General features: G+C 35.9%; 1 protein-coding gene across 1 annotated transcript in view; it reads left to right on the forward strand.

Annotated features, from left to right (window-relative positions):
• Positions 1–15,410, forward strand: part of LOC121458665 (zinc finger protein 431-like) — a gene marked incomplete at its 3' end in the record, with an annotated part of 35,429 nt that extends 20,019 nt beyond the window's left edge. Inside the window, exons 2-5 of the mRNA XM_041667959.1 lie at positions 12,304–12,427; positions 12,625–12,685; positions 13,862–13,978; positions 14,315–15,410. Coding sequence (XP_041523893.1) covers positions 12,304–12,427; positions 12,625–12,685; positions 13,862–13,978; positions 14,315–15,410 — 1,398 coding nt within the window. The remainder of the gene's footprint in view (positions 1–12,303; positions 12,428–12,624; positions 12,686–13,861; positions 13,979–14,314) is intronic.
• Positions 15,411–15,719: the final 309 nt, after the last annotated feature.

Raw genomic sequence — 15,719 nt, forward strand, 5'->3', positions numbered from 1 at the left:
ACCACTGTAGAATCCAGACTGGGAGCTGTTGTAATTGGTAGTTTAGGTACGGTATTGGGCACACTGGTAACCCCTCTGTTGTGCTGATGGGAATCACCTTGATCTGTCTCCCTCTAAACAGAGAATCATCTAAAGCCAGGGAAGTCCTCACTGACTCTTTGTCTAAGAATTCTATATATGCAAACCCTTTGCCAAGGCCACTGAATTTGTCACAGACTGTAGTAACACAGTTGAATGAAACCACATCCATGAAAGTGAGCTTCCAGCTTCCAGCTCTTCTGCTGTTGCACCATTGCCAACATAGATGGAACTGGCATCGGCCTCCATCTTCTCCTCAAGAGACGTGATCACTGAGCCAGCATTGCCTGGGGTTGTACTCTTAGTCATCTGCTTCTCTACCTCATTTTGTAGCTCCTTTAACTTCTCATTCTCTTCCTCTATCTCCCTGACTCCCTGAAACTTTGATCACTTCTAGCAATTATATAGAGAATATCATACACAAAAAATACACAAACATACACAAAAAATAGCAGTAACCTTATTTTCAGATGTGCTTGGAACTCCAAGCAGTTGGAGTAAATCAAATTGATTTACATGTACACTGATTCTTTAAAAATCTATTCTCTTGAAATTCCATTTAAAAAGATTTCATTTCCTTACTGTGATGCAGACTAGGATTCCATCACCAATTGTAGGAAACAACATGGTAAGTGATCCTAACACATCATTTTCTTTATCAAAAGAGAATGAGATGCTTTCAGTAATCAAATCTATTTTCTTTAAAGTAAAAACATCACAAGACTTCAAGAGAACATTGTAAATTTTGGTGAAACAGCCTTTCTCACCAAACCCATTTTCTTTTCTTTTTCTTTCTTTTTTTTTTTTTTTTGATTTTTTTCAAGACAGGGTTTCTCCATAGCTTTTTGGTTCCTGTCTTGGAACTAGCCCCCGTAGACCAGGCTGGCCTCAAACTCACAGAGATCTGCCTGCCTCTGCCTCCCAAATGCTGGGATTAAAGGTGTGCGCCACCACCGCCCGGCACCGAACCCATTTTCTATTATTGATAAAGGAAAGAACAAGAGTGTACAGGATGTGTGATGGCCAGTGATTCAGTGATTTTGATTAGAACCTTGTTGTTCTTCTTTAAGAATCAATAATATATATATATACACACATATATATACACACACATATATATGTGTGAGTGTGTGTGTGTTTGTGTTAGTGTAGATTTGTGTTTATGTTTGTGCCTTGTTTTGTCAATGGTGTCATCTAGATTGTTGATTTTGTGAACCATAATTTAATTATATCATTCATTGTTTTTGAAAATGATGGACCTTCTCCAGTTTGTACTCAGAATATTTTTTATACTCTTTGATGATAAACAGTTTTACTTTTCTCTTCTTGATCTCAGATGCTTGCTTCTAATTATTTTATTTTATTTTTTTTATTTATATTTTAACAATAAAGCTTGCCTGAAGATCAGAAAGTAAAACAGATGCCATGGCCCGCCTTACACCCCAGGCAATACTGACACACACCTTTAATCCCAGTAGTCACACTAGTTTGTTGTAGAGTCAATGCTGGTGTCTCATATCTTTAATCCTATCACTAAGGAGTTGCAGATAGGAAGTGGCATGCCTGGGCAGAGAGAGGAATATAAGGTGGCACGAGAGAGGAGCCGAGGATTGAGTGTTTTGTAGAAACAGCATTCACTCTGAGGACTTATAGAGACGGGATACCCCATTTGGTGAGTCTTACAACATTTATCTAGGGCTTCCCTTGGAGGGAATGCTGAGGCTAAGGAAAAGTTAGATTAAGAGAAATGAAGACAGAATCATAGGTTAGACTGAGAGGATGAAAGGTCAATAGAAAGCAGCCTGAGTTTATTTCTCAGCCAGCATATGTACTAAACACAGTCAAAAGGCAGGTCAAAAAGCAACACAGTCAGCTCTCCACCTTCCTGCACTGTGCTAGGAGGCAGCTCAAACCTGTACATTATCTGATTCAGCTAAGCAGCTTCTAATCACTAACAAGGAGTGCCCCTGGCTGGCCTACACTAGCCCAAATATTAATAGAAAAAATGGACTCTTTGGGCTTGGCAAAATGCTTTTTCTGTTGGTTAACACAGATGTTATTCACAGCCCTCAAGGTTACTAGAAGAAGAACAGCAGGCATGCTCAGACTCAAATAGAATCTTTAAGTTCGAAATGACTCCAGATGGAAACTGAGTCACATGTGGGCTCCCACATTGGACTGGGAATTTTATAGAGCTAAGAACTAGTGGCTGGATGCTGTGCTTTTCTGATCTTTCAGCTTTCAGCCCTACTATCTGACTACAGGGATTATGAATAAGATCAGTTTGCACTACATCTAAAATCTAATTTAAATAAAAGGCTTCTTCTTAATTCCTGTTCATGATTTTGGGTCTAAATCTATATCAAGTAACTGAAAATTAAGTTTTTGAATTCTGTATATAAATAAAAATCTATGCTCCTTTAACTGCTTTGAACTTTCCTACATATGGCACTTAAAAGGTTTTCTGCAGTAAACTACTATCATTCTTAGCAGTGACCATTAAAATCTTAAAGACGGGCTTAGGACTCCACAACATTGATTCCTCCTAGAGTGTGGTAATGCCACTAAACTGACTACCCTCCTCCAAAGGTCAGCTTTGGGCTATAAATTATTCAGGACAATTCCAAGATTACTATCTAAGATGGTCCTCATACACTACACTAGCCAGAACTTTAGATAATTCTTCCACTTTCCCGTTACACAAAGACTGGACAAGAGATAATACAGGCAATTCTCCTATGAATTGAAATTATCCTAGGTTTATTTCAGGGACCCTTATAGATGCCATTGCTCACAGACAACAAAAAATAATTTTAAAAGCATGGTTCCCATATTCCCAAGAGTTGGGGTAAGCAGTTTGGTCATTCATTATGTCATGATTTATGTCATCATTGAGGTGGAGGTGGTAAAAAGTTACTATGGGTAATGGTAAAAAATCTAAACAAAGGAGATAATAATTTAGTTCTCGTTCTGAAAAGAAAATTGGAAGATATAGAAATTATAGGATAAATGATAGATTACTAATTTGAATTTAAATAAAAAACTGTTTGTACTAAATATTTTACATTAGTATGGATTTTTGTATATTAATACATATTTGAGATTATTTTTGTTTTATTGTAGATGTTTCTAATCTTATTTAACATATTTTTGTATATTCATGGAAATTCAAGTTTATTTTTGATAAAACATACTGTACATACATTTTTACTCTTTTTTTTTTGTTGGTTTTTCGAGACAGGGTTTCTCTGTGGTTTTGGAGCCTGTCCTGGAACTAGCTCTTGTAGACCAGGCTGGTCTCGAACTCACAGAGATCCGCCTGCCTCTGCCTCCCAAGTGCTGGGATTAAGGGCGTGCGCCACCACCGCCCGGCTTACATTTTTACTCTTATGTAAGGTTTTCTGCCCAACAAGTCACTTTACGATGTAAAATAAATCTCTAGTCCTGAAAATTACTATTACAAGCTATTTAAATTAATAAAAATTACCAGTTAATAGTTACATATTATAATCATACTTACAGTCATTTTATGTTGGCTATCAAGGTGAAACAAAAAGACATTTCATTTTCATTTTTTTCAAGATAGGGTTCCTTTGTATTACTCTGGTTGTCCTGGAAATCACTTTGTAGACCATACTGGCCTTGAGCACACTGAGATCAACCTGCTTTTGTCACATAAGTACTGGGATTAAAGACATGCACATTCACTCCCTGGCCAAAAATGCATTTTAAATAAGTCATCAAATATTTCCTATTTAAAATATGGCATTCTATTCAAAATATGGCATTTAAGATGTTATGATTATATAAGGCTTTTATGGCAAGACATATCTGTTTCTGACAACACCAATCTACTTCAGAGAAATGATGGATATCATAGAAATGACTAAATGTAGATTACTCTCTTGCTGGCAAGACTTAGGCACTGGCAAGAAACTGCCCTTTGACTTAACTACTGACAGTATACTGTCCAAGTTAGATAGGCAGGACACAAAAGAAAGTGACAGCTGAGCATTGCCATGGCAAAGCAGGACAATCCTTCAAAATTCCTGCTTCACAGAAACTTGGTCAGATCTTCTAGGTGTATAGGCTAAAGTTAAAAGTCCAACAGTACAGTGGAATCTTGGGTGACTGTCCAGGCAGTCAGTAGTTTATGTCATTTCTTGTTTTTTTTTTTTAAATTGTTTTTATTGAGGTATATATTTTTCTCTGCGCTCCTCCCTTCCTCTCCTGTCTTTTTCTACTTTCCATGTAGATTATATCCATGTGTATTTGGCTTAGATTCCTCTTTGTTATCTAGGTTCTCTGAGGTTGAGAATTGTAGGCTGGTTTTCTTTGCGTAAGGTCTAAAATCCACTTATGAGTGAGGACATTATATATTTGTCTTTCTGGGTATGGGTTACCTCACTCAGTGTAATGTGTTCTTGATCCATAAATTTGCCTGCAATTTCAAGATGTCATTTTTTTCCTGCTGTGTGGTACTCCATTGTGTAAATGCAGCACATTTTCCTCATCCATTCTTTGGTCAGGGAGTGTTTAGGTTGTTACCAGGCTAATACAAATAGTGCTGTTATGGATATAGCTGGACACATGCCCTTGGGGTATAATTGAGAATCATTTAGGTATACACCCAAAAGTGGTATTGCTTGGTCTTGAGGCAGGTTGTGTCCTAAATTTCTGAGAAATCACCATTCTCATTTCTAAAGTGATTGTACCAGTTTGCATGCCCACCAGCAGCGGAGAAGTTTTCCCTTCACCCCACATCCTCTCCAGCATAAACTGTCCTCAGTGTTTTTGATCTTGGCTATTCTTACAGGTATAAGGTGGAATCTCAGAGTTGTTTTTACATTTCTTAATGGCTAAGGATGTTGAGCATTTTTTTAAGTGTCTTTCAGTCATTTTATAGTCATCTGTTGAGAGTTCTCTGTTTAATTCTGTACAATTATTTTACTATTGGCTTATTTGTTCTTCTGATGACTAGTTACTTGAGCTCTTTATATATTTTGGATATGAGCCCTCTGTTTGATGTGGGGTTGAAGAAGACCTTTTTCCATCCTGTAGGCTGCCGTTTTATTGAACATTTCCTCTGCTTTTCAGAAAGTTCTCAGTTTTAGGTGGTCCCATCTATTAAATATTGCTATTAGTGTTCATGCTGCTGGGGTTATATTTAAAAAGTGGTCTCCTGTACCAATGTGTTCAAGTGTACTTCCCACTTTCACTTCTATGAATGAAGTTCAATGTGGTTGGTTTTATGTTTTGATCTATTTGGACTTGAGATTTCTGCATGGAGATAAACACTATACTTTCTGTTTACTCAGGTAGTATTTTATCCTTCTTAGGTCTCTAATGGAGTTAAATACTAGATAATTGTAGTTCTCTCTGTTACCAAATTGAAACAACTCAGAAATTAGCATGAAATATGTAAGGTTAAGAGATATAAAAAGTATATTTTAGGTTGGGATAAAAAATGATTTAGGTGCAAAACTTTGGACTTACCTAAGTAGGATAGATAATAAAGTATTTTCTCTAAATTTACTAAATACAAATGGATTGGTCATTGTTTCCTATATATATTTGTATATAGTTATTGTATATTTTGTATATACCTTTACTGTGTTAGTTAAATCCTTCACTCTTTATTTAGTAAGAAAGGGGAAATTATGACATTTTGATCATGTTCTCATAATAAAGCTTGCTTGGAGTGAGGACAGAGCTAACAACAACCTGACGGAAAATTACCCTAGAGGTTTGGAGGTCTTTGACCAGGTAGGAATCAGGATTATTAAGCAGGCTTGAGAGAAGATATGGGCTCTATTCTTGCATGGAGAAATTGAAGAGGTAGTAGTCACCAGTGGCTGATCAATTGATTTTCTGATCTTTCAAGTTCTTACCCTGCTATCTGACTCATGAGTTTTTATTTTATTTTATTTCAGTTTAGTTTAGTTTGTTTTAGTTTTTCTGAGACAGGGTTTCTCTGTGGCTTTGGAGCCTGTCCTGGAACTCATTTTGTAGCCCAGGTTGGCCTTGAACTCACAGAGATTTGCCTACCTCTGCCTCCCAAATGCTGGGATTAAAGGCATGTGCCAAAACTGCCTGGTCTGAGTTTTTATTTTAAATATCAATTAGATTAATGCTTCAGTTGGGATAGAGCTAATTAACTAAGTCCTTGGAAAATAAAGCCTCACCAGTTAGGAGGGCAGGAACCTTGAGTCAAGAATTGATGCAAATGTGATGGGGGAGTGCTTCTTACTTTCTTACTTCATAGGACTTACTCATCCTCTCTTCTTATAGAACCCAGGACCAGCCCAGGGATGACATAACTCTCAATGGGCTGTGCCCTCTGCCATTGATCAGTCATTGAGAGAATGCCTCCTTTCTCAATCCCATGGAAGCATTTTTTTTCTTGAGGCTCTCTAACTTCTGATGTCTCTAGGTCATTGTCAACTAAACATGGAAAACCAGCCCACATACATGGTACAACAAGTTAAAGTAAGACTATACAGAATCCATGTAAAGCCTGGATATAGAAACCCAGAATGAGGAAAAGTGGTCTCAAAAGCTGTCAATTGAGTTAAAGTACACCCCACATATACAAGCACCAAGTCTTAGCAGTCCCACAAAACACCAAAGTATGAACTGATAACATATATGCAAAGCATTTAGCACAGGCCCCTATAGGATCACGAGTCTCTGTGAGCACCAATAACTTCTGCTTAGTTCATGCTGTGGGCTGTGTTAACCTAGTGTCCTCAACCAAGGTGGGAGGCGGTTGCTATGGTACTTCCTCCCCATTGGCAGCAGGGTCTCCTTAGCTCCTCTTATTGTTTGACTACCTGTGTCTGCTCCTGCTGCTTTGAGTTCCTGGATTAGGCCAGTTTGATAACATTTGGCTGAGGCACCATTCTATGAGAATAACAGAATATCATAAGAAATCATTTCATGGACTTTTTTCCTATCTTGTTTGGTTCTTCATAGACCTATAGTGTAGTGAGCTTCAGGTTCTTGGTCATCCAATTAGGATGGGCATTGTCTCCCTCTAATGGAATGGGCCTGAAGTTTCACGAGTTATTTGTTGTTTACTCCTACAAGTTGTGGGGAACAAATAACTCAACATATCTTGCAAGGAGGACTAGATGTAGATGTAACTGTTGCTGAGTGGTGTCCCAGTCCCAACATTGAATACTTTGCCTGGTTAGAGAAGACTCCACAGGCTTCTTATCCCTCTTTCCTAAAAGTCCTTGCTAGGGGCATTTTCATACAGTCTAATGAGTATTTATTGTACCAACTCCCAAATGTTCCCCAATTCCTGTAGTCTTTCCTCATTCTCCCTACATCCAAGCACCCTGATTCTGATTTCTCCTGTTCCCATACCCAACTACTGCCATTCAATTCAGAAGACCTATTCTAGTGCCCCTTTCAGGGAGATCGATGTATCCCTCCCTTGATCCTTTGTTGTTAACTAACTCTCTCTGTGTCTGTGGATTGTAGCATGAATATCCTTTACTTTACAACCAATATTGATGTGTAAGGGAGTTCACACCATTGTCATTTGTATTGCTGGGTCTTGAGGTAGGTTGAATCCTAATTTTCAGAGAAACTGCCATACTGTTTTCCAGAGTGGTTGTACAATTTGCATTTCCACCAACAATGGAAAAGTCTTCCCCTTACTCCCACATCCTCTCCAGCATAAGCAGTCATTGGTGTTTTTGTTCTTAGCCATTCTGACAGGTATAAAGTGGTATTGCAGAGTCATTTTGATTTGCATTTCCCTGATGGCTAAGGATGTTGAACATTTCCTTAAGTGTCTTTTGACCATTTGAGATTATTCTATAGAAAATTCTCTGTTGGGCTGGAGAGATGGCTCAGAGGTTAAGAGCATTGCCTGCTCTTCCAAAGGTCCTGAGTTCAATTCCCAGCAACCACATGGTGGCTCACAACCATCTGTAATGGGATCTGGTGCCCTCTTCTGGCCTGCAGCATACACACAGACAGAATATTGTATACATAATAAATAAATAAATATTTTTTTTTAAAAAAGAAAATTCTCTGTTTAGTTCTGTACCCTATTTTTAATTGAATTATGTGAAATTTTGATGTTTAATTTCTTGAGTTCTTTATATATTTTGGAGATCAGTCCTCTATCTTATATGGGATTGGAAATTTTTCCCATTCAATACGCTGCCTTATTGTGTTATTGACTGTGTCCTTTGCTGTGCAGAAGAAGCTTCTCAGTTTCAGAAGGTCCCATTTACTAATTGTTCCTCTCAGACTCTGTTACAGGTGTTATGTTTATAAGTGGTCCCCTGTTCCATGCTTGGAAGGCTACTTTTCACTTTCTCTCCTATCAGTTTCAGTGAGGTCAGATTTATATTAAGGTCTTTATCCCCTTTGAACTTGAGTATTGTGCATGGTGATAGATTTGATATCCAGTTATGCCATAACCATTTGTTGCAGATGCTTTCTTTTTTCATTGTATAATTTTAGCTTCTTTGTCAAAAATCAGGTGTTCATAGGTGTGTGGATTAATACCTGGGTCTTTGATTCAATTCCGTCATTCAACCTGTCTGTGTTTTTGCCCATCATCTCTTCCTCAAACCTCCAAAATGAACTGTTTGCTTAATTAAAACATGTTCCCAGGTGTCTCAATCATCTCAGTGTACCATTTTGATACTGTCCCGAGCAGTTTGTAGTCCAAACCTGATGTTTAGATGGTGAAACAATAACATAGTGCAGTTGAAATCTTCCTTGTGTGACTCACACTTCTTCTGGAGACTTCACAGGTCACTGTAATGCATGCTCATATTTCATTGCAAAAAACTTAAGCATTTTAATTGTCATATGCAGCAGATCTGTAAGAGGTTAAAGGATAAGTATTTGTTATGTATTCCTAGATATCAGATAGAGACTCAAACCCAAAATTAAATACAGGAAGCTAGATGAAATCTTTCCCTAGAATTAGTTACTTCTCTATATGATCATTAATATTATGGCTAAAGGGATATTTGTTGTTAATCTCTCCCAAGAAATTACTGTAAACTCTTTGCCAATGTTCACTTCCTGTCCATAATGATTCAATCTCAACATTAGTAAAACATGCTACAATTTAACCTTGGTAAATTCTTGCTATTAGATGAAGTTTCAGTTTTCTTTTTAAAAACAACTCAGATTTTTTTCCATATAACTTTTTAGTTTGTTAGTATGATTATATGTTTAAAATATCGATTATAAGATAATATCTTTCCTCTGCAGTAAAATTCCTATAGGGAATACATAGAGAGTAAAATGTCTAGAATGAAGGCCAGGGGGTGATGGCTCAAACCTTTAATCCCAGCTCTTGGGAGACAGAGGCAGGTGGAGTTCAAGGCCAGCCTGGTCTAGAAGAGCTAGTTCCAGGACACATTCCAAAGCTACAGAGAAACCTGTATCAAAAAAAGTCTTGAATGTAACCAAAATTCACATCCAAACAATCCATAAGTGCCTCCTATAATTTTATTTCCACTAAACCAATTTTTTTCTCTGCTTTAGATGATAGTTCTCTTTGACTATTTAAATCCTTGTTACCTTTTATGGTTTGGTTCTAATTACTGTTTTCAATTTTTTACTCCAATAGTGGGATATACATGGTCAATGTCTTGGGGCAATTTCTGAAAATTATTAAGATTCCACAAATAATCTCTCCTAATTTTTAACTTTTGGGCTCACATTTTTATAAAAGTTTTATATGCTGAATAATTATGGAATCACCTTTTTGTATATTTTCAGAAGTAATCCCCAAGGAGACAAAGTTTGTTTTACGTCACCAACCATTTTCTCTAAAGTATTTACATTTGAATCAGTAATGAAATTTCATATAATGTTGAAAACATACCTAACTTGAGTATAACTTAAATTGTAATAAATAACAAAGTACTAACATGCAGTACTTTATATCCTAATTGGTTTATAATAATAAGTTTCAAGGACTAGAAGTTTTCATTATATGTTTAAGTGAGTTGAATTAGATAAAATAGTTTGAGTAAGAATATAAAAATCATAAACAGTATGTTTTAATAAATGTCAAGTTTATATCAAAAGGGAGCATCCATGTCTATATCAATGTAAAATATATAAATAAGTAGTTACTTTTTAAAATTAATTTTACTGATCTACACTTTTACATGATACACATATATGCCCCTTTATTCTTTTTAGATTCAGTAATCTACACTTTTATCCTATCATTTCATTGGGTGCCTTTTGTAAGTGGATGTATATTTATGAATATATAGAGCTGGTTTTGGAGATGGACACTGGCTCTGTCCCTCTATAAATCCAAGCATGTCGTTAAAATACAAATTGAGAGTTTCTCTCTCAATGTCAGGAGCATGGGACAGAAAGAAAAAGGAATATAAAAAACTTTTTACTTTTCTCCATTTCTATTTTGTCTCTATTGTACATGTCATTGAATATATATGTCTGTATATGACTATATAAGTAATGTTTAAATTTTCCACAACGAACAATGAATTTTCCTGCAGTAATTTTTGAAGTTCCCAGGAAGAAGTTGGGGCCCCACAAAAACAACTCAACCTGGTTGATATGGCATGATGATGATAGTGCTACTACCAGACGTGTTTTGCATACCAGCTGCTCAAGATAGTTCCAACTTTGTTAGCTGAAATGGTCCACTTTTTACAATGTTCTGGACAGAACTTATAATGTAGGGGAAGCCCAGCTCAATGGGGAGCGTGTTTGCCTCGGGCTAATGTTTATGTATAAATCTGGCAGGCGTGAGCCCCGCCGGCCCTTTTGTATTTCTTGCCCATCGCTGGATCCCTGGTGTTGTAAGCTATCCCATCATTAAATTTTGCTGTTTCATATTAAGCTAGCCTGGTTATTATGCTGCATCATTATAAGAGGAAGCTCAGAAAAACTTTACAAAATACTCAGAGACTATTTTTAGTTATACCAAACAGTAATCTTGGAACTTAACCATCATTTTACTTACACAGGATCCCATAGAAAGAACATCGTCCCACGACAGCTGGAAGTAATTCTAAAAGACTACATCCCCTCTCCCAACAAAGTTTGTCCTAGGGTTAGGGACATCATTTAGGGGTTGGTTATAATTGGTATAGGGTTGTGGGTTGGAAGGGAAATTTTATGGGCTCAGGGATTTCTTTGAAAAAAAAGGGAAAATTGGATGGAATAAGATAGTGTGAGTTTACATACATTAATAATAATAGTGAGTAATAGAGTGAATGCTTGTGAGTTATAATTTATAGGCAATTGCTTTGATATAGATTTTTGTATATTGATATAATGTTAAATATTGAATTTTGTATGCATTCATGCTTCTACCTCTGCTTAAAACATTTTATATATTGATAAATATATTTATCAAATTGCAATGTACATTTCTTCCATTGATCAAGATATTTATTCATTGGTTACATTTTGAGCCCATTGTCCTTATTTGTTGTACAGTTGTTTATTGTACAATATTCTAATATGAAGTCTTAGTCTTTATATAGGTATTAGAATTATAGATCAATAGTCATCTATGTCATACTTATAGTTAGAATAATCAGGTTTTTTAGACACATAAAGAATATATTTTGCATAGATAGGTAATCTTTAACCACTTTAAAAAGCTGTAAAATATGGAATTTAAATAACCTAGAGTACTGTTGAAGTGAGACACGATTACTACTGGTAGCATTGTCTATTTTCCAGAGAATGTTGAGCACCGAAGACACTCAAATCTTGTTTTCTTGTTTTCAAAACTGGCCTTTGGGCAAAGACATGTTCATGCCTCAACCTCTGACAAGATACATTGTATCTTAAAATGGATAAGCAGTTCTGTTAAATCTTGACTGGCATTCGTTTCAGAGACAAATATACCCACCTCTGTTCTCTGAGTGTTGTGGTAAAGGCAAATTACACTAATATGCCCAGTTTGTCCATCTTTTTTTTCCTTTTCATAGTCTTTAATTTTCTCATGCATACAACGTACTGTTCTTTTTTTCTTTCCCCATGAATAGATACTGCTCTTATAAGGTGGTATCCTATACAAAGGATACAGAAATAACAGAATTGATTCTCCTTTTCAATTTCCTTCTAAAGTGACTGTCTATGTCATGGAACAAGAATGGGGAACACCAGAATCATAAAACTATACTTTCAAAGAAGTATGTATTTTACTGTCATACTTATAATGTACTCATGTATGTTGTATTTTTGAAGGCAGTGAGCTATGATGATGTGCACATCAACTTCACTAAGGAAGAGTGGGATTTACTGAATCCTTCTCAGAAGAATCTCTACAAAGATGTGATGCTGGAGACCTACAGGAACCTAACTACTATAGGTGAAAATGAATTTCTTTCATGTTTCAAAATATGGAGACAACTTTTCCTTGGTTTATGATTTTGTTCTGTAATTTGTTTTAGAGAAAGAAGAATGAGGTGAATAACACAGTCAAAGTTCTTAGGTGCACTTAAGATAATAAGCTAATTGTTGCACATTCTTAAATAATATAACATCTATTCTGGTACTGTATTTTAGGATACATTTGGGAAGATCTTAACACTGAAGAGCATTGTCAATGTTCTAGAAGACATGCAAGGTAATTTTCTTGGGCAAGTTCATAACAATTTCCCTTAATAGTTTGTAATGTGTTCTGGAACTTTAAAACAAAAGCAAGAGTGTAAATAAGCACAGCTTTAAATGTATTGATGGTTATTAAGTTCTCACAAATCCATATACCTCAATTTCATGTATGTGAATTGCATCTGTAAAGCCTTCATTTAAGAAAAAGTCTAGGTAACAATGCCTAAACAGATATCTCCATTTGATTCATAGCACCATGAGAGCTATGTTGTAGAACTGCTGCTTCATTTGCTTCTTGCTATTCATGACAGAAAATGTAGACATATTTCAGTGATGATGAATATAGCTGCAAAACTTTCTACTAATTCAATAGCCCATGGTAAGCCTTGTATCACTCATATACTTTTTGTGACTGTGCTAAGTTTAGTGAAATCAGATTATGTTAAGGGGCATTTGTTGTGGAGAAACCTTAATATCTATACCACAAGTCTGTGAAGGTCGAACTTTGTGGATTCATTGTAGAAATCTTTTATACACTATTATTTTTTCATATATATATACATATGTCACTCTTGACACAAGATATGTCACTCTTGACACAAGTGTATGAGCATAGGAATATGGAAAGATTTAGCATACCTCTCCTTAAGAACAATTAAGAAGATAAACTGTAGTTCCTATGTAGAGTGTTCATGTTTAATTTCATCCAAAAATACAAAGTTAATGTATTTTCTATCATCACAATTAATACAAAAATACAAACTCACATTACAACAAAAACAAACAAACATGAGTTCTAGGTCTATGCAAATACTTCTGCCTGTCTTAGTTCACTTACCAAATGTATAATGATTCACAATATAGTGAAATTATGAATTGAGTAAAGTTGGTAAAGCACTCAGTATATGCAGTTGTCTTCAAAAATATAAAAAATATCCTAGAAAAATATAGGTATAGTTATAGATGAAAAAAGATAAACCATGACACAATGGAATTTATCATCACAAATATTTTTCTAGATGTAAAATGACCCCTAACAAGAGAACAAAACATGATTTTAAACAAAGCTATAAAACCTTGATATTTGATTCCTTTTTACAATTTGAAAAAATATGAAATTAATTCATATAGGTATGAGGTTCAACTGCATTGAATGTGGTAAAGCTTTTACATGTGTAAATTATCCTTGCAGGATTGAAAGAAATCAAACTGGAGAAAAGTTTTCAGTATATTCTCACTGTGGTAAAGTCTTGTCTTATAACACTCATCTTCTAAGGAATGAAAAAACACATAGCGGAGAAAAATGCTGTGAAATTAAGCAATTTGATGAAGTCTTTTCTCATCACAATCATCTTGAAATGCATAAAAGAACACACACTGGAGAGAAACCCTATGAATATGGTCAAGAAGACAAAGACTTTCTTGTTTATGAAACTCATCAAAGTCATAAACTAACACATACTGGAGAGAAATCATATGAATGCAATCTGCATGGTAAGCTTTTTGCTGATCACAGTCTTCTTCAAAAGATTAAAAGAATATATACTAGAGAGACACCCTATGAATATAATCAGTGTGGTAAAGCCATTGCTCAATGTACTGTTTTTCAAACACATAAGAGAATACAAACTGGAGAAAAACCCTATGAATGTAATCAGTGTGGTAAGGCCTTTGCACGTCATGATCATCTTCAATTGCATAAAAGAACACATACTGGAGAGAAACCTTATGAATGTAATCAGTGTGGTAAGGCCTTTGCACGTCATGATCATCTTCAATTGCATAAAAGAACACATACTGGAGAGAAACCCCATGAATGTACTCAGTGTGGTAAGGCCTTTGCACAGAACATTGCTCTTCAAAACCATAAAAGAACACATACTGGAGAGAAACCTTATGAATGTAATCAGTGTGGTAAGGCCTTTGCACAGAACATTTCTCTTCAATACCATAAAAGAACACATACTGGAGAGAAACCCCATGAATGTACTCAGTGTGGTAAGGCCTTTGCACAACACAGTCATCTTCAAATACATAAAAGAACACATACTGGAGAGAAACCCCATGAATGTAATCAGTGTGGTAAGGCCTTTGCACAGAACATTGCTCTTCAATACCATAAAAGAACACATACTGGAGAGAAACCCCATGAATGTACTCAGTGTGGTAAGGCCTTTGCACGTCATGATCATCTTCAATTGCATAAAAGAACACATACTGGAGAGAAACCTTATGAATGTAATCAGTGTGGTAAGACCTTTGCACAGAACATTGCTCTTCAAAATCATAAAAGAACACATACTGGAGAGAAACCCCATGAATGTAATCAGTGTGGTAAGGCCTTTGTACAACACAGTCATCTTCAAGTGCATAAAAGAACACATACTGGAGAGAAACCTTATGAATGTAATCAGTGTGGTAAGGCCTTTGCACGTCATGATCATCTTCAATTGCATAAAAGAACACATACTGGAGAGAATTCCTATGAATGTTATCAGTGTGGTAAGGCCTTTGCAGCTCAGAGCAGTCTTCAAAATCATAAAAGAACACATACTGGAGAGAAACCCTATGAATGTAATCAGTGTGGTAAGGCCTTTGCACGTCATGATCATCTTCAATTGCATAAAAGAACACATACTGGAGAGAAACCCTATGAATGTTATCAGTGTGGTAAGGCCTTTGCAGCTCAGAGAAGTCTTCAAAATCATAAAAGAACACATACTGGAGAGAAACCCTATGAATGTAATCAGTGTGGTAAGGCCTTTGCTCAACATGGTGCTCTTCAAATGCATAGAAGAACACATAATTGAGAGAAACCATATTAATGATATCTGTGTGATAAGGCCTTTGCAGACCCCTGTACTCTTAAAAGCCTTAAAATGTAACACACTCTAGAGATACCAGTGAAAGGAATGTGGTAAATTCTTTTTCACAATCATCTTCAAATACATAATATGAGCCCTTTTGTAGAGAAACCCTGAAGTTAATTTGTGTATTTTTCACAAACAGGAGAAAAAAAATCATACTGTAGTGAAACTCTGTAAATAAAT

Source organism: Microtus oregoni, unplaced genomic scaffold, assembly GCF_018167655.1.
Source record: "Microtus oregoni isolate MIOR12 unplaced genomic scaffold, Mior012 000018F_ref0000195, whole genome shotgun sequence".
Taxonomy (NCBI): Eukaryota; Metazoa; Chordata; class Mammalia; order Rodentia; family Cricetidae; genus Microtus; species Microtus oregoni.